A 22,112-nucleotide genomic window follows, 5' to 3' on the forward strand; every position below is an offset into this window, starting at 1 on the left:
CACTTTTGAGTTGTGGAAGAATAGCATAGTGTTTAGCAAAAGTATGGTCTGAAGACCATGTTGCTGCCCGGTAAATGTCTTTTAAGGGAACGTTGCCCAGAAAGGCTGTAGAGGCAGCCATGGCTCGGGTGGAATGCGCTCGTGGTGGGCGCTGTAGCGGTCTATTGCCTAGAGAGTGGCACTTAATTATACATGTCAAAATCCACTTTGAGATTCGTTGCGATGATATTGGTGCCCCTTTTGATCATTCAGCGATGGAAATAAAAAGTCTTTCAGATTTACGAAATGGTTTTGTTCTTTCTAGGAAGAAGGCCAGAGCCCTCCGGATGTCCAGAGTATGCAGGGTGACATCTCTCTGTGAAGAGTGTGGTTTCGGGAAAAGGGTAGGTAATACGATCGGTTTGTTGACGTGAAATTCCGTACAGACCTTAGGCAGGAACGTCGGGTGGGGGTCTAAGTATGACCGTATCCTTTGTGAAAACTGTGTAAGGGGGTTCCAACATTAGTGCTGCAAGTTCACTCACCTTTCTGACTGAGGTGATGGCTAAGAGGAAGCAGACTTCCATAAAAAGGAAGTGAAGTGGTATTGTTGCCAACAGTTCAAAGGGAGGTCTGGTCAGGTAGTCCAAAACAAGATTTAGGTCCCACAAGGGGAGGGTGAGGCCTTGTATGGTGGGTACACATTTTGGAGTCCTTTGAGGAACCTCTTCGTGATAGGATGGTTAAAAATGGAGAAGCCGTCCACTGAGGTATGAAATGCTGCTATTGCAGAGAGATGTACTCAGAGAGGAAATTGACAGTCCTGATGTTTTAAGGTCCATAATAGAGGTTGGACCGCTAGCTTGTGAAGGTATGGGTACCAGGTTTGGCGAGACCATGATGGGGCAATCAGGATGACTAGGGCATTGTCTCACAGGATTTTGCGTAGGACTCTTGGGATGAGAGGTATGGGGGGGGGGGAAGGCGTAATGTAGGGGGGCTGCCCATTTGATTTGGAAGGCATCCCCCAGAGAATGCTTGCCAAGTCCCGCACGTGAGCGGAATTGGGGACATTTGGAATTCTGGGCCGAAGCGAAGAGGTCTATAGATGGCCGTGCCCACTGGTGGAAAACTGAGTTTAGGACCTCTGTATGTAATTCCCATTCATGGTCTAAGGTGAAGTTTCAACTGAGGGAGTCCTCTCTGGTATTGTTCACCCCTGGCAGATAGGATGCTATGAGGGTGACCTGGTTGCGGATGCACGAGTTCCAAAGGCGAATAGCTTCCGCGCATAGGGAGCGGGCTCCGCCCTGTCGGTTTAGGTAGAACATCGTGCAAATATCGTCTGTTAGGATGCGAACTGTATGATTGGCGATGTCGGAAGCAAAGTGTGCGCAAGCATTCTTTACTGCTCTTAATTCGAGAATGTTGATGTTCAAAAGTGTCTCGTTTGGGGACCACTTGCCCTGAATTTCGCAGCTATCCATATGTGCACCCCAGCCGAGGAGGGAGGCATCCGTGGTAATTTGGATAGTGGGTTCGGTTTGTTGGAATGGAACCCCTGCCAGAAGATTGTTTGGCATGGTCCAACATGGTAGGGATGCAAGCACGTTTGGTGGGATAGTAATTCTCTTGCTTCGAGGGTGTCGTGATGGGATGTAAACGGTCGCCATCCAGAGCTGGAAGCATCGAAAGTGTAGGCGAGCATGGTGGACTACGTAGGTGGTGGAAGCCATGTGTCCCATTAGTCGGAGGCATGTAAGTACTGTGGTATAGGCATTGTGAGCATCCCGGTTATAATTTCCTGTATAGTTGCGAAACGTTGCCTAGGTAGGTATGCTCGGGCTGTAACGGAGTCCAGTCGTGCACCAATGAACTCTATATCTTGGACCGGGTGCAGCGTTGATTTGTCTTTGTTGATCAGGAGGCCTAGACGATTGAGGAGGGCCATGGTCGTATGAATCATAGAGGTGGTTTCGGCGTATGAGGATCCCTTTGGAAGGCAGTCATCCAGGTAGGGGAATATGATAACGTTCTGCTGTCTGAGGTACGCAGCTACAACAGCTAGTACTTTCGAGAACACCCTCGGAGCTGATGAGAGGCCGAAGGAAAGAACGTTGTATTGGAAGTGGTCTGGACCGAGCGCAAAGCGTAGGTAGCATCTGTGGGAGGGGTGGATGGTTATATGGAAATAGGCATCTTGGAGGTCGAGGGCTGCGAACCAGTCCCCTTGATCTAGCGCAGGAATGATTGCGGAGAGAGTGACCATCTTGAAACGCTGTTTCTTGAGACATTTGTTCAGTTTGCGGAGATCCAATATAGGTCTCCAACCCCGTTCTTTTCTCGGTCAAGAAATAGTTCGAGTAAAACCCTCTCCCGTGGAACTCTCGGGGAACCCTTTCTATAGCTCCGATGATGAGGAGCCAATTGATTTCTTATTTAGAAGGGTTTTGTGAGAGTGGTCCCTGAAAAGGGATGGGGTAGGGGGTAGGGTAGGGGGATAGAAATAAAAGGGATGGTATAGCCCACTCGAATTATCTCTAGGACCCAGAGGTCCGCTGTTATGGATTCCCACTGTGGGAGGAAAGCGCGCAAGCGGTGGTTGAATAGATGGCCGTATTGAGGTGGTGCTAGATCGTGAGGGAGGTCTTGCAGGCCCTCGACCAAATGTTCAAATTTGCTGCTTAGATGGTTGGGTAGCCAGTGGGCAGGCTTAGTTGGGTTGCCTTCTGGGACCTCGCAGTCTTGGTCTGGTGTCTTCATAAGGCCTCTGTGGTCGATTGTATTGTCCATACCGGTATCGATTATATGAATTATATGGGGTGTATCGCCTGCGTTTATAGGGTGGCGTGCACATACCTAACGTGCAAGTGTGGACTTAGAATTTTTCCTGTTGTGGAGCATTTCGTCCGTAGTGGCTGCCAATAACTTTTGCTTGTCGAATGGCAAGTCTTCCACTTTCGGCTGGAGTTAGTGGGGAACTCCAGACGACTGGAGCCCAGAAGCTCTATGCATCACCTCCGCTGTAGCTGTAACTCAGGCTACAGTGTCAGCTACATCCATTCCCGTTTGGAAAGCGGTGCGGGCAATCATATGGCCCTCATGTACTACTGATTTTAAGATGGGTCTTTTGGAGTCGGGGAGATGTGCCATTAGTTCTCCCAGTTTTGAGTAGTTGCCAAAGTCGTGATTTGCTAAGAGAGCAGAGTAGTTTGATATTCTGAGTTGTAGAGTGGAAGAGGAGTATATTTTCTTGCCAAAGGAGTCCAACTTTTTGTGGTCCTTGTCTGCATTGCCCGTCCTATATTGTGGAAGCTTCGCTCGTTGTTGTGCTGAGTCCACGACTAGTGAGTTAGGTTGTGGGTGAGTCGTTGTCTTTTGAGGAGACAAAGTACTTTGCCAATTTTCCTGTTAGTTGGTTGGATGGATGCAGGCGTCTTCCACAGATCTTCTGAGGTCTCCATGATTGCTTCGTCTATGGGTAGGGCAATCTTGCCATGTAGTGTCCGATGTAGATTCTTTAGCAATTGGTATTGTTTCTTCTGCACCTCTTGCAGGGAGACATTCTGGCTTGTCGCTACTCTCTTGAATAGTTCTTGGAACTGTTTTTGATCATCAATTGTTCCAGTGTTTGATGGTACTACGGCATCCTCTGGTTGTGCATCAAGGGCATCAGAGTGTGTGACTTTTACTGACTGAGTATCTGAGTCATTGTCTGAGATTCGTTCCGCCTTGTCCTCCGAAAAACTTGCTGGAGGTAGGGGCTGTGGCCGGGGCAAACTTCTCTGGGATGCGGTGGAGCGAGGTGGGGAGCGGTGTCCATATGGCTCCCAGTGTTCCCACGGTCCCCATTGCGGTGGATAAGGTGGAGGTGGGTAAGGCCAGTATGGGTGCCATGGGCCATGTTGTGGCAGAGCCCTATAATGGTGGGAGCGAGCCTTCCCAGGTGATGGATGTCGCGAGGAATAGACCATGCGGTGGTCATCATCAGGAAGGGGAGCATCGTGAAGAGACAACGGTGATATCAACCTGGGAGGGGATTGCCTTGATGGAGACCTCCCAGGAGAGTAAGAAGTAGAGGGCAGGCACAGATAATGATGCCTGCTGTATGGATCAGTCTCTTGTTGGGCTGATCCCTAGCAGCCTCATCTGGCTGCTTGTCTGGCTGTGGCAGGACCAGCGGAGCATCATCTGGTGCCAGTGGCTTCGGAAGCTGCCCATCCTTTTGCTGCGGTACCGTGACTTTAAGAGGCACCGCAGCTTTAAGCCGTGGTGTAGCTTTCGGCACCGCAGAGGCTTGAAGCGGCACCGGGGCTGGAAGCGGTGCCGCAGTTTCAAGCGGCACCGCGGTTTGAAGTGGCGCCGGCTTTTCATGCCATGCCGGCTGCTTAGAGCACTCCCAGGGCCGCTCAGCTGTTGAGCGCCCCGATGCCAGCACGGAGTGGGAGGATCACCCTGAAGCCTTAGTGGCAGGGGACTTCCCAGCCTGGTGTGCCTCTTCTGTGATTGGGAGAGGAAGAGGCTGGAAGAGAGCGGGATGGAGAGGGTCTCGCTCTCGGAATGTTTCTGGAAGGCGGCGGAGGCTCTTGCTGCGCTATAGATTGTTCCCCCGCAGGCTGTAAAGCTTTTTCAAATAAAATCATTCTGAGGCGGAGCTCACGGTCTTTTCTAGCTCTTACCGTTAGGGAATTGCAGTGGGTACAGTTGTGGGGAGAGTGGATCTCCCCCAAACAACGAATGCAGTACGAGTGACCATCTGAAGCTGGCATTGGGTCCCGGCATTGACTGCACATTTTAAAACCTGAGGAGCCGGACATTGCGGGCTCTCTCCTTCTTGAAATTCATATATTTATATTTATTGTTATAGTTTATGTGGTTTTGCTTCTTTTTTTTTTTTAATGTCTTTATGTCTCTCGTTTTGACAAGCGGGAGAACGCCAGTTCACCGGAGTCCCGGTCTGAGGTAAGTTCAAGCCCCCTGAAGGGGGGAATTTAATTAAGTCTATTTTTCCTATTTCTAGTTTGTTTGTTTTTAAACAAGGAAAGAGTAACTTGGATAAAACAGGGGAAGCTAACTATGCCTAAATAACTAAGAGGAAAGAAGTCAGTCTGACAGGGAGCTCCTGGCTGCTCCATCCGCTGACAAGGATGGTTAAAGAGGAACTGAAAGGGAGAGGGTTGAGCCGCGCTCCTCAGGAGGCAGGAAGGGCTCGAGACACCTCCTGGGCATGCGTGGCTCAACAGGGGAAACTGCTATTACAAAGCTCCGATCTGTGGCTCAGGGCGACCCTTCACCTACAGTGGAGCACCCACAGGGACACTACTCGAAGAAGAACTGTCCATAATAACTCCAAGATCTCTTTCCTGATTTGTTGTAGACAAATTAGCCCCCATCATACTGTGCATATAGTTGGAGTTATTATTCCCGATGTGCATTACTTTACACTTATCCACATTAAATTTCATTTGCCATTTTGTTGCCCAGTCACTCAGTTTGGTGAGATCTTTTTGGAGTCCCTCACAGCCTGCTTCTGTCTTGACTATCCTAAACAGTTTTGTATCATCTGCAAATTTTACCACCTCACTGCTTACCCCATTCTCCAGATCATTTATGAATAAGTTGAAAAGAACTGGTCCCAGGACTGACCCTTGGGGGACACCACTAGTTACCCCTTTCCATTCTGAAAATTTATCATTTATTCCTACCCTTTGTTTCCTGTCTTTTAACCAGTTCTCAATCCAAGAAAGAACCTTCCCTCTTATCCCATGGCTATGTAATTTACACAAGAGCCTTTGGTGAGGGACCTTGTCAAAGGCTTTCTGAAAATCTAAGTATACTATATCTACTGGATTCCCCTTGTCGGCATGTTTGTTAACCCCTTCAAAGAACTCTAATAGATTAGTAAAACAAGATTTCCTTTTACAGAAACCATGCTGACTTTTGTCCAACAAATTATGTTCTTCTACATGCCTCAATTTTATTCTTTACTATTGTTTCGACTAATTTTCCCGGTACTGAAGTTAGACTTACCTGTCTGTAATTGCCAGGATCGCTCTAGAGCCCTTTTTAAATATTGGTGTCACATTGGCTACCTTCCAGTCATTAGGTACAGAAGCCGATTTAAAGGATAGGTTTAAAGGGTAGTTTCTCCGCAATGGCTTTATCGTCCTTGATTGCTCCTTTTATAGCTCAATCACATAGGGGACCCACAGGTTTTTTAGCAGGCTTCCTGCTTCTAGTGTACTTAACAAAATGTTTTTTATTTCTTTTTGAGTTTTTGGCTAGCTGTTCCTCAAAATCTTTTTTTGCTTTTCTGATTACATTTTTACACTTGATTTGACAGTGTTTATGTTCCTTTCTATTTATCTCACTAGGATTGGACTTCCACTTCTTAAAAAGATATCTTTTTGTCCCTCACTGCTTCTTTTACATGGTGGTTAAGACACAGTGACTCTTTTTTAGGTCTCTTGCTATGTTTTTTAATTTGGGGTATACATTTAAGTTGGGCCTCTATTATGGTGTCTTTAAAAAGTTTCCATGCAGCTTTCAGGGATTTGGCTCTAGTCACTGTGCCTTTTAATTTCTGTTTAAACTAACGTCCTCATTTTTGTGTAATTCTCCTTTATGGAATTACATGCCAGGGTGCTGGACTACTGAGGTGTTCTTCCCACCACAGGAATGTTAAATGTTATTATGGTCACTATTCCCAAGCGGTCCGGTAACGGTTATTTCCTGGACCTGATCCTGCACTCCACTCAGGACTAAATCGAGAATTGCCTCTCCTCTTCTGGGTTCCTGCACCAGCTGCTCCAAGAAGCAGTCATTTAAGCCATTGAGAAATTTTCTCCCCGCTTCTCTTCCTGAGGTGACATGTATCCAGTCAATATGGGGATAATTAAAATTCCCCATTATTATAGAATTCTTTATTTTGGTAGCCCCTCTAATCTCCTTCAGTATTTCAATGTCAGTATCGCTGTCCTGGTCAGGTGGTCGGTAATATATCCCTACTGCTAATTTCTTATTATTGGAGCATGTAATTACTATCCATAGCGATTCTATGCAACATGTTGATTCATTTAATATTTTTATTTAATATTAATTCAGAAAAAATACAACTAACTTTTGAGGTCAAGCTTTAATAACGTGACACAAGAGGTCATATACTATATATGAAGGGCTCCTTTTGCTTAATAAAAATGTTCATGTTATTTTGTGTCTTTAATTAAATTACAGTTAATATCTTAATGGAGTGCGACACAAATGACGACCAAAGGGTACTTCTCATATACAAGCAATATATTGTTCACCATATAATTCATCATTTTATAACATACTAACGAAGTACAATTAATAAGAACGTGGAAATATTAAGTACTCATTGCTTGAATAAAAGCATATAGTTATAGTGCTTTACTATCCAAAATAACAAAAGATGTACAAAATCTAGTGTGAAGGCTCTATTTAGTTAAAAATCACAAAAATATGGTGATTTACATCACCCAATGAGAAAACCCTTCTCTTTAGAAACTGAGTTCAAATAAAAAAGTTTATTAAAATTTATTTAAAGTGAAGTTTTTTACATAGGGTACATCTAGACTACATTTTAATTTCGAAAGAGGATCTTTTTTTAAAGAATTTTTTGGAAGCAGATCGTTCAAAAGCGAAAGGAGTCTGGACGCTTTTTTTCAGAAAAACATTTTTTGAAAAAACGCGTAAACCTTTTTTAGGAAGAGCAGTTTTTCAAAAAAGTGGGGGAGAGGGGGGTAGGTCTGAACAAACTGCATCCAGACGACTTTTGCTTTCAAGAGACCCACTTTCAAACAAGTGATCGGAATTCCCTGGGAATTTGCATATCCTCTTTCAAAATTAAAATGTAGTCTAGATGTGCCCTATTATAGTGATTTTAATCAACTCACCCTTGGTTCTAACCCTGATTGTTAACAATGAGGGTGTTAATATCATCCCCTCTGAAGATATGTGCATGTGTTTTCATTTTGCTTTTTTTAAAATCTGCTCATGTGGTTATCAAACTGGATCTACTCTAGGGACGAATCATGGTTCTTCAGTGAAAGATGCTGCTGAGCGCAGGACTGCTGTTTTGTTCAATTTCTGTTGCAAAAATTGGAAGGTATATTGTATGTGTAGAGAGGTAAAGATTTGCAAAAAGAGAAAGGATGTTTGGGACAGTTAAATGCTGCTCTGGTGAACTAGATTCTTTCCCTGCTCTCTGTTATGAAGCTCCTCTGAGCCAGTTCCTAAGCAACTCCATTAAATCAAATGTTTCATTGATGGTCACTTATTATGTGATCCTAATTTTCTGGGTGCAGAGCTTGAGACCTTGGAGCCTAATTTAGGCAAGTGCTGAGCTCTTAGAGCTGCAATTAAAGTCAGTGTGAAACATGGTTTGGACACACAAAAGATTATATAATGCTGAACATACTGAAAAATCAGTTCTTAGACATTTCAAACGAGGCTCCCAGTATCAGTGCATATTTCTGAACTTCATCTCTCTCACCTCATCATCTATGAAATCAGGATATCATCTCAACTCAGAGGTTTTGTGAAATGTTTGTGAACCACTTAGACATCATATGGATGAGCACCATAGCCAAGCCCAAGAGCAAATTAATACATACTTAAATTTAGAGCAGCTGAATAATGTAGGCTTCGGACAGTAAGGGCATGGCTAAACTCAAAATAAACTACGCAACTTGAGCTACATTAATTGCATAGCTTGATTCAAAATAGCTTATTTCATTTTTTGGTGCTGTCTACACAGCAGTTATTTCAAACTAGAGCACTCCCCCCCCCCCCCAACTTCCTTTACTCCTTGTACAATGAGGGTTAGAGAGTAAGAGTAAGCAGTCCTCCAGCTCAACATTATTTAGACACTATGTTGAAATAACTATTTGTGTGTAGACGTGGACTATGTTATTTCGAAATAACATCAGTTATTCCAAAATAGTACTGCTGTGTCGACATAGCCATACTGAATAAGGAGCATAAAACAATATTTAATAGCTGGCTGCTCATTTATTGAGTAGCATCCACTTTGTGCATTGAATGAGAAAGGGCCCTTGTGGAGAAAAAGTATATAATCATCAAGTAAGTAAAGACTATCCAGAAGGCATATACAGTGAAACCTTTGTTATCCGGCACTCTGTTAACCAGAAAACTTTGTTAACTGGCATTGCCCTCAGTCACAATACTGTCACATCTTCAGGCGCACAGGCCTGGCTTGGTTTACCACAATTGACTTAATTTTTTATTGAAGAAGTACTAATCATCTTTAACTCAAAACAGAAATGTGAGACTAACTGCCTCACGCTACAAAACTACCAATATTAAAAACTTGAGTTTTACTATTATCATCCATTGTTTTTTCCTAGATTGACGGAACCCTCAGATAACCGGAATTTTTAGATAACCGGAAAGCCCTAATCCCCAAGCATGCCAGATAACACAGGTTTTATTGTACACATATATGCTACCTTAATTCTTGAATTTCCTAATTTGAGTGCTCAACTTTACAAATGTTCTTTTAATCTATTTTTGTGGGTAATATTACATATAAAGCATTTATATGTATCTAAAATGTGTAATGCTATATGTACAAATATATAGAGAGAATAAGTATACACAACTGCATGGAGTAAAGTGTTTATCATTAGGGATTTGGTTTGGGCATCACTCAGAATCACAAATGAGTTACACTGATCATCTTATACAAAAAAATTTTATACTCTACACCATAATGTTTATTTTTTCTGTATTATACATAGCATACTAATGTTAAGAGTTTATGAAAAATATTATTGGCATCATTATTCCTATTCTTTTGCCTATCAAGTTATATATCTAAGTTACATTTAGTCCAACTTAAACATCTCAGAGTGCCATAAAGCCTGTATAAACTACTTTACTTGAATAAAAGTACCACATTTTTATGGTTAGAAGTGAGTGCTTAATCCTGCTGGTTACTGAGAATTCTCTCTTTCCACTCACATGCAACTTCCAGTTTAAGCCATGATGGTGCGTGGGATTTTCCACCTTGACCCTGTCCAAAGCTAAAAATTGCTTGTCCAGGGAGTCAGGAAGATGTATTTTAAAGAGTGTTGGAAAAGCAGAGTACACAGTTTAGGGTGGGGGGAAATGAGCATTTGTCTGGCAAGCTGTTTTTTAAAAATATTAGCGTAGTCTCAAGTAAGATGAATCAGTGGACACTATTTCTGGTGAGGCAATTAAAGGCACATGATAAAATTTAGAACTAGGGAATCACTATCATAAATGTATATGCATGTTTACATACCCCACACACACACACGTTTAAACTGACTGTGTAGTATCAGCCTCGTTTTAGTCATTTACTATTATTGTAAACTTTCTATTTAAAAAAAAAAAGTTTCCCCACATACCTCTCCTCTTCCAATACATCTCATGTAAGAAATAATCTCCTTTTACTTTTGACATTAAGTGCCTTGGGATCTGGTGTCACCTCAGTGCTATTCCAGTACTGACAAGCTTGCTAAACATTAAGGCCTAGCCTTATTCTGGGAAAATTATACTGAGTAATATGTTCCACATTTCATTATTAAGAAAGATTTCCAATCCTGATAAAGTAAAGCATGTAATAAAGCAATTTTATTGTTCCCAAAAATAGAAGTGTTTTGGTTAAAAACTTACTGCAGCACTACAGCCAGGGAAGTTGAAAAAGGTATCAGGACCATGTCTCTGTGGCATCTGATTAAGGACCGACAATAGCTTAACTGCATGTCTTGGCTGTTAAAGAAGAATTGTAGAAATGTCAAGGCAACCAGTTAGTAATGATATTATGTAGCTATATTAACCATTCAGAGAAACCAGTAAATTAATCCTAAAACTTAAAAAAACCCCACAACTTTTAAACAATTCAATTAACATAAAAATTCAATTTCATATGCCTCTAGAGACAAGTTACTTTAACCTCAAGCACTAATGCACTGACACTTAATATTTTATCTGGCCGCAGCTTACCCAGATTCCATTTTCGCCTCGAAGCATGCTGAACAAAAGCTTCAACTCCTTTACAGTGATGCTGTAGCTGGCAAGAACCCCCAACATATCAACTAGAAGATCTTCAAAGGAAAATAAAGTTATTCTGAACTTTGAATTACACTGTTTGTCAAAGAAATTATTTGCAAGTACAAGCAGGACATGAATATTTAATTAAAAGTAAGCTTTATTCAGACTGGTTCCTTAACTATTGTATAACAAAATATGATTTCAAGGTGGTCTATCGTTACACATAAATGATTGTATAGGAAACACATGATCACATAATACTTTAACAAAACAGTAAATAAGTACACAAAAACAATCTTTTATGTTTGCAGTTTTATCACAATAGGCTAGGAACCTATTGTTGAATGTTTATCATCTTTGTCTTGCACATTTTAGGGTGTTACCTCATTCATCTTGTAGTATGATTTAGTATGTGTGAGATGTACATATAATCTTGCATTTTTATTTCTCTGAATTCTTCTTTTAATTTGGTACCCAAAAATGAAAGTTTTAGATTCAATGCCAAACAATGAGGTTAAAAGAGGCACTGCTAAAGTTCATCACTACAAATGATGAAGATTGCTATATAATGACTAATAGATGACACATCCTCCATTAGAGCATTTCAAAAACCAAGAAACCTGTATAGGTTATAGGGAAAAAAATTCACTTTTCAGAGAAGTAACATTCAAGATTAATAAACAGTTTTTAGACTTATGTAAAAATGAAATATTTACACTAATTTTAAATATTTGGATGGTTTGGGGAATCTTGGTTCTTTCCATGCTCTCTTTGCTTTTCCTCAAAAACCCATATTTCTAAGAATTGCTATTAGTGTCCACAGAGATCACTATAGCAGGAGGAAGGCGCTGTAAGTTATGGCCTTCAGAGAGAAAATACAAAAAGTTACTTTAATTTCAAGGAACATATTCCAATATACAGAGGATTCAGACCAAACAGATTAAGGTAAACTAGGATCCTTATCCGCCAACGTTTTAGACATGCTTCTTCCCTAACCCTAATTTACCAGACAGATATCTCCTTCGCCATAACCTTCTTTGTTCTAAAAAAATTCAAAATTGTCCTTTATCTCCAAAAAACAACGGTCCTGATTCCATGGCTGGTCTGGGGACAGAAAGCAGCCTGGGATATAGCTTCTGAGATGCTAAGAAAGTTAACCGTATTTCCCTGTTAGTTTACCAGAACATTTTTCATTACAGACATAGGATATAGGACCAGTTACAGCTAAGAGACACCTAAACATTTTCTCTAACTAGCCTTTTTTCGTTGTTACTAAATACCAAAGTCACTTTCTAAGCTGAAATTTTTCATATCTTGTATCCAGGAATTATTTTTTTCTGAAAATGTGACTAAACATTTTTTAGTCATGTGTTAGTTTGAGGGCAGTTAAAAATACTCTTACTGTGGTATGTACTTAAAAACCTGCTCTTATACTTCAGAAGGAAGGTACAGAAACTTGAAATAGTATTTGAAATACCGTATGAGCAATGAGAATATCCATTGAATCCAATGGATTTGCTCTGAATTTGTACCACTGAAAGAGCAGATGATAGCTCTGCTTGAATAAACTGGAGAATACAGTGAATGAGACCTCATTTAGTGCACAGGTTGCATGTGGACTGTTCATGAAGTACAAGTTTAGTCACTGAATACATATAAAAATTTTAAAAAAATCCATCTAGGAACTCATGGCTACTTTCACTATAGGATCTGAATGCTCCCAGGTTATTAAAAATAATAATAATAATGATGTCTCTACTTTTCCTGCCTATAGATTAAATTTAAATTAGCTAAGAGGGTTTTAAAAAAATGTTTATTGCAAGAGTGCCAGGGGGAGAGGTAGATATGTTGGAGGGTAGGTATAAGATCCAGAGTGGCCTAGACAAATTGGAAGATTGGGCCAAAAGAAACCTGATGAGGTTCAACAAGGACAAATGCAGAGTCCTACACATGGGACAGAAGAATCCCAAGCACTGTTATAGGCTGGGGACCAGCTGTCTAAGCAGCAGTTCAGCAGAAAAGGACCTCAGGATTACACTGGATGAGAAGTTGGATGTGAGTCAACTGTGTGCCCTTGTAGCCAAGGATAATGGCATATTAAGGTGTATTAGGAGGAGCACTGCCAGCAGATATAGAGAAGTAATTATTCCCCCTTATTCCAAACTGGTGAGGCAACACATGGAGTACTGCATCTCATTCTGCTCCCCACCCCCATTACAGAAATGATGTGGATAAACTCGAGGAAGTCCAGATGAAGACAACCAAAATGATTAGGGGGCTGGAGCACATGACTCATGAGGAGAGGCTGAGGGCTTGGGCTTGGTTTAGTCTACAGAAGAGTGAGGGGGGTTTTGATAGCAGCCTTTATCTACCTGAAGACAGATTCCAAAGAGGATGGAGAGAGGATGTTCTCAGTAGTGACAAATGGCAGAACAAAGAGGTAGGGATTAGGGGGAAGAAAAAAAATTTTTCACTAGGAGGGTGGTGAAGCACTAGAACGGGTTACCTAAGGAGGTGGTAGAATCTCCATCCCTAGAGGAGTTTAAATCCAAGCTTGACAAAGTCTTGCCTGGAATGATTTAGTTAGGGTTGGTCCTGCTTTGGGGAGGGGGTTGGACTAGACCTCCAGAGGTCTCTTCCAAACCTATGATTCTGAGAGTGGGTATCCAGGATATCTTTGTGAAGCGAGTATTATGGGAAAACAAAAAAATATTTTAGTTTGTAAGCAATGTATACGGTCTCTTCATCTTATGGGATTCCACATATATGTCCAATCAATGTTCAGCCTCATTCACTGCATACCATCTAGCCTGAACCCTGATTATGACCGAAGTCCTGAGGAAACAACAATATTTGAGCTGGTAATTAAGAACCCCCTGTGTCTGAATTATGCAGAAAGAGGCAGAGTTGACACTGAGATCAATTTTGGCCTTTATTTTTGAGTACTCAACTTTGCAACCTTAACCACCTTCTAAATTTTTTTAATTGTGCAATTGTATTTGTAGAGGGCAGAATATACCTCAAAATTTATTACTATTTGATGCATATGGTATTACAGTGCCAACAGAACAGATAAAATTTTAAAATTCTTTGCCATTCAAGTTACTACAAGTGTGCAGAGTATTTTTTTTAAATCCTTATGGTTACAAAATTAACACAGATATTCACTGGACCATCAAATACATATATAGCCAGGTACACTCTCCATGGCAAATTGCACATTTCTGTTCAAACTGCCAATACAGAGCTTTTCAAAAAAGCTGGTTTTATTACAAAAATCAAAATTATTTTCCTCACTCCTCTTTTACTCGAGCTTGGCTGCAGCGTTTTTATTCAAATTTAAAGACGCTTTGTCACCACATACATTGGAGCAGAATCTCCTGAATATTCAAGCCCAGAAATGTTTAAGTGATAAATAAAAGAAGAATGCCCTTAAAATACAAAAACTCTCGGGCCACCTTTCTTTTGGTATTACTACAAACTCCCGTTACAAGGAATTAGATTAACTTCTTTGTTTTTCAACCTTTTTCTTTTGTGGTTTTTGATTAATAAATCTTGGGACTTACATACCACAAGTATTATCTGAAAAAATTGATCCATACTTGGTAAATATACCGTACGAATCCACTCACTAGAGAGAATGACAAAGTCAAAAAATCATGGTTTTTCCAAGGTTCTTGTCATTTTCTGTCATACTAATATAACCCACACACCTAGTGTGATTCACTGTCCCATGTAGTGGCACTTAGACCACTTAGAGATATAAGAACAAGGGAGCTCTACAATCTAAACTGAGAACCACCTGGCTTTATAGCTTAAGTTGTAGAAGCTCTAAAACTAAGCTTCAAGAGGTCCCAGATTCAAATCTCCCCAGCAGTGGTTACAGTAAGTCATAAGAATACCACACCGGTTTAGCCTGTATCTAGTCTCATTTTGTAAATAAGACATTAAAAATGAACTTACAGAGGGAAGACAGAAGCCTTTTCTCCTTATTTTAATGCATTTAATAAAAATAATTTAACAGGTTTTACATACAGTAACTCCTACTACACATGCATTTATCAAACTACTTAGGGCTGCCAATTTTAGAAGGGTGTATTGCTATAGATTTCACCACATTGCATATTTTTAATCAAAGAATGAATTTTTAATTCCTGGTAATTCTAGGGCAATCCTGGAGGGTTGGCAACCATAACTGCATTTTATATTTACTCTATAAGAACAACTGAAAGAACCCCAATTCAGCCATGTATGGAGAAGCTTCAACTTTAAAATAGCTCAGTTGTCTCTGAAGTAACATTGAGCAAAGCATCTGGACAAGAGAGATAACATGGCACTTCTGAAGTTGCCAATGCCTTTCATGCAGATGAACTAAGAGAAGGAACTATGTGGGGCATCTTTAAGCTTAGGAACCAAGCTTTGCCAACTAGCTACGAAGTTTAACTTTAATTTGATAAGGCAATCCGGTTCTAAAGTTTGGCCAAGGAATTGGGAAGGATCCAAATGTTTCCATTGTTTTCAGAATGATATATTTCCGGAGGGTGGAGGGAATTGTTAGCAGCCCAGCTGCCCCTATAGCTGTACTGGTGGGAACAGCTTTAGTTTAACTTTTGCTTAAAAATAGTAATATCATCAGTGTTCAAAATTCAGTTCAAGCAACTTTTGAGCAACCTAGCAACCTGCAGCATAACACCTGAGCTCCTGGAGATGAAATGGGTCTTGATGGAAAAATGGCAACTGTAAACTGTAGTTTGCATGATAAATTAGGCTAGAAAACACCAATTAACTTAAACAAAATCTTGTTACAGGATGCACCATTAAAAACTGGTACTCTCTGGTTCAGAAACATCTGTGGTTCAGCATGAATGCTCCTGGACCAGAAGCCTAATGTCAGGAGTGCCAGGAGCCTATCCAGGGCCAGTGGCAGTGCAGACAGAGCCCAAAAGCAGTGCTGGGACCAGCTCGGAGAACCCTAGCAGCCCATTACAGTGCAAAGCCAGGGAACCTTGGCCACCCATGGCAGCATGGAGCCAGAGTTAAAGAAGCCGGCTACCCACAATAGCATGGCGTCGGGGACTGGAGAATGTTAGCTGCCCAAAGCAGCACGGAGCCAGGAAAACCTGGCCAACTGTGACAACGTGGGGTTAGAGAACCCCAGAAGCCTAAGGTAGTGCAGGATTGGGAGCTGAAGAAGCCCAGCCACCTGCAGCAGTGCCGAGTCGGGGGCTGGAGAATGTCAGCCACTCGCAGCAGCACAGAGCTGGGGAAGCACAAAAGTGCAGGGCTAGAAAATCACGGCTGCCGATAGCAGCCCAGGGTATGGGGTAGAGAAGACCAGAGGCAAGGGCCAGCTGACTCAGGACCGGTGGCAGGGGACACCTCATGTTCCATCAAATTCTCTCATTTGGGATTATACTACCTATGGAAACTGCTGGATCATAAGACTTGTTTCATTAGTTCTTACCCTAAAATTTGAGGATCTCTATTTCCAGAGTGCTCTGAAGTTTATAGCTATTAAACTATCTTCCAGTAATCTATCTAATTGTTATAGTAATTTTTTGCCCTCAACCACTGATAAGATGGCTCAACATCCTTTTCTGTAGTATAATCCTCAAACTAATTCAGAATTCTATACAAAGTTTCCAGGAAGGAGACATATACCAATGGCAGTTGTCCCACATTTGAATGCAACTGATGGCAGAGAAATGTTTTCCCATGCAGAAGCTGTCAAAGATTAAGATATTATTTCCTCTTCCATAGCATCTGTAAAATGAAATGCTTCAAATAGATGGCTGTCTCAGGTATCTGAACTGCCTCCACTCAGATGCAGTCAGCTTTTCCTCTGTGTATTGAGCATGTGAACTGGGACTTACTGTAGATTATCTACATTATGCCATGTTCAGACAGTAATGTTTTCTACTTGATTTACACCTAACTTTGATCACAGCATTGCAGGAAGTACTGAGAGAGTGCCATAGTTAAAAAGCTGCAAGGATACATGTACTTTATAGACGATAAAATACCAGCTAGGAAATATTAGGCCCATCACTGGCAAATGTGACTTTTTCGAAGAGAGCTGTATCAGCTTCCTAGAACTAAGCAGTGGCTTGGTCCTAGTTCAAAAGATCCTTACTGCATGCTTGGAAACAAACAATTACTACACCATCACATTTTTCACCTGACCAGTTTGGGAAAGCAGATAGGAATGGTGGTAGCAATGCACCTCTAGCACCATCTTGAGTCATCCTGTCATCCTTGATCCCTACATCAGTCAAGTTAGCTTTGGGCCTGAGTAAAGCACAGGGCATTAGTTATTGTAAGGCAGTATTCTTGTGGTGATGATCAGCTATAAGGTACCCATTTTAATTAACTTGGTGGGTGTTAGTAGTCAATGCCATCACTGATCATGAAGTGGTAGTGGTATATCTGCAAAAGCTGGAGAGGAAGCAAAGAAATTAATTGTGGTCTCTATTCCTCCCTTTCCGAGGTCTGAAAGGTGTCTCATCCATGCATACATCTCTCTCAAATTCTGTTGAACAGCACATATGCAGAGGTTTTATTAGTGAGTGGTACATTCCAAACTGCAGTGACATCAAAACTGTGATACTCTTGTCTTTTAATCAGATCTGTAGTTTTCTCTCTCCTACTTTCATAGGAACAGAGTGAAAAAAACTTGCCTGAGTCCTCTCTCAAAAACTCTGAGATGATGCTAATAAGAAGGAAAATGCATTCTTAGAAAAATTGAGTAGAAGTTCACTCCCTTTATTGATGAAGGATGCCAGCCTTTCATTAGCATTTACAACCTCATGAGTCTTTTGACTCCCATCTGTTTCTAGATCCAAAACATTGCATTGACTTTTGCCATCAGCAGTTATTCTTAGGCAATTTCCATTCTTTCCCTATGATGTTGGCATCACCATAGTTTAATGTGCTTCAGAGTTACCCTTGAGACCATTTGGAACATGGTGAACTTAATGGCTTTTTGCTTTCTTACTGGAGCAGGGTTTTTTAACATATGTTACACTTTTTGCACTGTTTTTTCCCAATGTTTCAGGCTAGAAATAAAAAATTGAGTTTTTACTATATAATGCCCTTTACAGGTGGAACTTGATTGCCCTTTTCCTTATGTACCCTTTTAACTCTTTGAAAGGTTGGTCACAGGGTATATTTAATGGCTGCGTGACTGTATTGATAAGTCACATCTTTGGTTGTGTGACTATATTGATAAGCTACTGCTTGAGTTTGTGGTTCTTCACACCACAGAGTACAAGGGTCATCAACGGATTGAAAAAAAGCAAGTGATTTACAATTTTAAAACATACTTACAAGTACCCAAAATGTGCTAAGCACCTCCCAAAACCATTTACTTGGAACAGGCTGAATCGGATGATTTATAAAAATATAGTATTACATATAATTTTATATTTACAAACCCCCCACCCAAGATGCACAACTCTCAATAAACACATTTGGACACTACTGTAACCATCATACTTTCCCTAATTTCTCTCTTGATTATAAGCTTTCTTGCTTATGAACTCCCATCTAAATTTAGACTCAAATTTCCTGTTCACTGGTACCATACTTTTACTTCTCTGTAAAGCAGCCAACATAAACTTGGGTATTAAAAATAACAATGTATATGTGTAACAGCTAGAATTAATGGAAAGAAGAACTCTTCAATCCTTCAAAAATTCACTTTTTTGGTCAGGTGCACCACTCTAACGTACTTAGATCAAAACCTTCCTCTGATGAAAATGGCGCTCTGAATTTCTCCTGAACTTCCCCAACAACTGTAGTGAGTGAAAAATTAGTTCTGCAAATCATACTAATCACATTCTAAAAGTGTAAACTTATCCTACCCCTTCTAACCAATGATTGCTTTCAACTAAGAAAACAGAATTATCTCCAGATACTGAGGGTATGAATAAACTGGAAGCCTCACACAGGCAACCTCTTCTGTAATCCAAGACTCACAAGTTCTCATATATATGCCAATAAAGCATGCTATATTTTAGTAGAAGGAAACATAGGGAATACTCAAAGAAAAGATTAAAAACGGATGAGACACCTGACAAAGTTTCAAAAGAGGCTATAAAGACCAGATATTTTAAAAGGAAAGGAAAGACTGAAGTACAAAAATGCTCAATACAGCTTAATGCAATATTCAATGAATATGAACATTTCTAGTGTTCTTGGGTTTATCATAAAGAATAATGTATTCTTTACTATTTAAGAAGGTCATAATGGTTCAATTTGTATAATTCATAGCAATTAATTTTTTGAGAAACTGAGAATAAGTGTCAGATGCTCTTATGAGACGTTGAAAGTGGTCTTATTTTAATCACTAAGATCAGGCTGTAATCTATTTTCATTTTAAAAAGACCGGGCATGCTAAATGAACTATTTCAACATTCATTCTAAGAAACAGAGTATTTTACAATCTTTGCCCATAAAAGTTGATTTAGAACTTGACTACGTATCAATACTAATCAAATAATTTACTGCTTGTGAAATATAAATAATTACTATGCTTGCAATACTTGAATGTCCAAAAACAGTACCGTTATACATGTCAGTCAGTAATTTATACCTGCAATCATGTCGTCCACCGTACTCATCTTCAGCAGTACCTGTTCAATTAAGCCAACTTCCGTGCTGGTCTGTAAATTACGGACACTTTTACGCAGAATGGCTGTGAACATACTCCAGATTTCTGCTTGGCATGTTACATCACAGTGTTCTAAAAGCTCCGACATGCACGTTATGCTCTCCGCATCCTGGATTATAAAGTTCATCTCTAGATCAAACTCTCCACCAACCAGCTAAAAAGAAGAAAAAACAAAAGTTAGTATGTGTGATGTATAATTTGAGCATTACTGAGTTGACCAATGTGTCCGAAAAGACTGTCATCATTTCAGATCCTTATTTCAACCAATGTTGATCATAAAAGAAATTAACAATTTTCCTCTTAGTACTGGATAACACACTTTCAGCAGTCAAATCTCTCTGCAGTCCTCCTTCGGCCAATTAATTCAAAGGGCAGATTGACTGCAATGGAAAGCACAAGAACAGCAGCATCAAAATTGGCTCAAATAAAAATATCTTTGCAGCCCTCTTTAGACCAAGTCACTCAAAGAGCAGACTGACCCCCCAAAACAAGTGCACAACTAGCAGCATTAGAACTGGTTCAAATAATAGCACACACCTGACCTTCAGCTCTTACAAAAGAAAGTTGCTACTAAAAAGATAAAGCTGGAGATACGTCAACTCAATATTACTTCTGAGACTCCCTTAAGTAGAAAACTCCAATTCAATGAGCTTTCTTTCTGAGCAGATCCCAAAATTACTTGGCATATAGGTAAATCTAAATAAAAATGGACAGAGCCTGTTGCGCGCCAAATATAGCCAGAATGAATTGCATTCACAAATATCCCCACCTGCAGATACCTGCCTACAGAACTCAAAAAAGCAATCTATGAAATGAGAAAACTTGTCATTATTTCTCCTTATTTCTTGCAGCAGAAAACATCATTCAATCCATGAATAAAACGACTAGAGATCAAAATATTGGACATATTATTACTGTGTAAAAGGTAAAGATTTCAAAAGGAAACCTTTGGAGTCTTCTGAAAATACTATAGTCTATGATTTGCTAAAAAAAGAAAAAAATGAAGAAAAATCTTAAGGCACTACACTACATGTTATATAAAAGATATTTAAATTATGTAATGTGTATACTTCAAGTGATTATATGTCATAGGGTATAATTTAATGACAGTAACTTTTCAAGATTTGAGAAGAGTCTACACTTCCACAGACATACAATCAAAGTGGTGAATATGAAACAATAGGTAAACCTTTTTCATATAGGTAGACCAGCTTACACACTCCTTTACTTTTGGTTCCTCTGTCACTAATTAGTAATCCTCAAACTTGACTAATACTGCTGAAACTCAGATTTCCACTAACACAAGGACTCATCCCACCTTAGTGATTAATTGCTAACAACAAATTTAAAATATTCTAATCATATAGCTCAGAATTGTTCAGGTTCAAATCAGTTGACCATCAATTTGGACTACAGAGATATCCAAGCTGCATTTAAATCTAATCTATTGCTCTGATTAATATTAATATTTGAATTTTAGGTTTATTATGAGATTTAAATGAATGTGCAAAATGTAATTACTTAGAATTTAAGCAATCATTTCTAATGGATGCCAAAGATACTGTAGTTTTCAAAGTTAAAAAAAAAACTAGAGCACTTTTCTGGAAAAAAAAAATTAGAATCATGAAATAATTATGCGAAAGGCTAAAGCATGCTTCTCAAAAACTGTGGGTTTGTTTTACTATTTCTGACTAATAGTACATATGCCTATTCTACATGGACTTTTTTTTCCACTAAATTAGTGATGTGTATAGAGTAACTTCAATTATGAATCAGTGTCATTAACTTTTCTTTGAACAAATAGCTTTGTACTGTTTACATCAATCAAATTCCTCAGCATGACAATTGACTGGTTCCAAATCACAGAATTTTCCATACCTCGGGAAGTCAATATTATATAGCACAGGGGCGGCCGGATCCGGTCCACCAAGCCACTGGATCTGGCCCGTGGCTGCCTCGCTGGGACCTTTAAGTGCAGTGCAGTGTCAGCCACTTTGAACGTGGCTACTTTATTCTGGGAGCAAGGAGGGAGGCTTTGTACTTTGTCCTGCCCCTCAGCAAAATCTCTCAGCACCTACTGGCCAGTTTCTGACCAATAGCAGCTGAGATATTTTGCTGGTGGCAGGCCGATGAAGCCTCCTCCCTCACTGCTCTCCCTTACTCCTTCACCCAGCCTGAAGCAGAGCCAGGTGGACTACAGCCTTCAGGATCCTGCAGGGCTGCTGACTGGCAGCTGCCTCGGTAAGTGCCTCCCAGCCAGAGCCAGCCTCTGGCACCTCCGCTCTCTTCCCTCTGCCTGTCCCCCCCACAACTACCTGCCCCAGGCCACCACCCAAACTCTCTGTACCCCTTTCCCCCAGGTCACAACTTCCTCCCAGACTCTGCACCCCCTCGTACAGAC

General features: G+C 40.5%; 1 protein-coding gene across 15 annotated transcripts in view; it reads right to left on the minus strand.

Moving 5' to 3' along the window:
• The window catches only part of NBEA (neurobeachin), a 748,692-nt gene that overhangs the window by 646,018 nt on the left and 80,562 nt on the right, over window positions 1-22,112 (minus strand). For all 15 annotated transcript variants that reach the window (XM_075919184.1, XM_075919178.1, XM_075919179.1 and 12 more), the window contains exons 2-4: window positions 19,634-19,865; window positions 10,993-11,093; window positions 10,663-10,758 (exon numbers count right to left, since the gene is read on the minus strand). In XM_075919184.1, the coding sequence (XP_075775299.1) occupies window positions 10,663-10,758; window positions 10,993-11,093; window positions 19,634-19,865 (429 nt within the window). The remainder of the gene's footprint in view (window positions 1-10,662; window positions 10,759-10,992; window positions 11,094-19,633; window positions 19,866-22,112) is intronic.

This window comes from Pelodiscus sinensis, chromosome 1 (assembly GCF_049634645.1).
Source record: "Pelodiscus sinensis isolate JC-2024 chromosome 1, ASM4963464v1, whole genome shotgun sequence".
Classification (NCBI taxonomy): Eukaryota; Metazoa; Chordata; order Testudines; family Trionychidae; genus Pelodiscus; species Pelodiscus sinensis.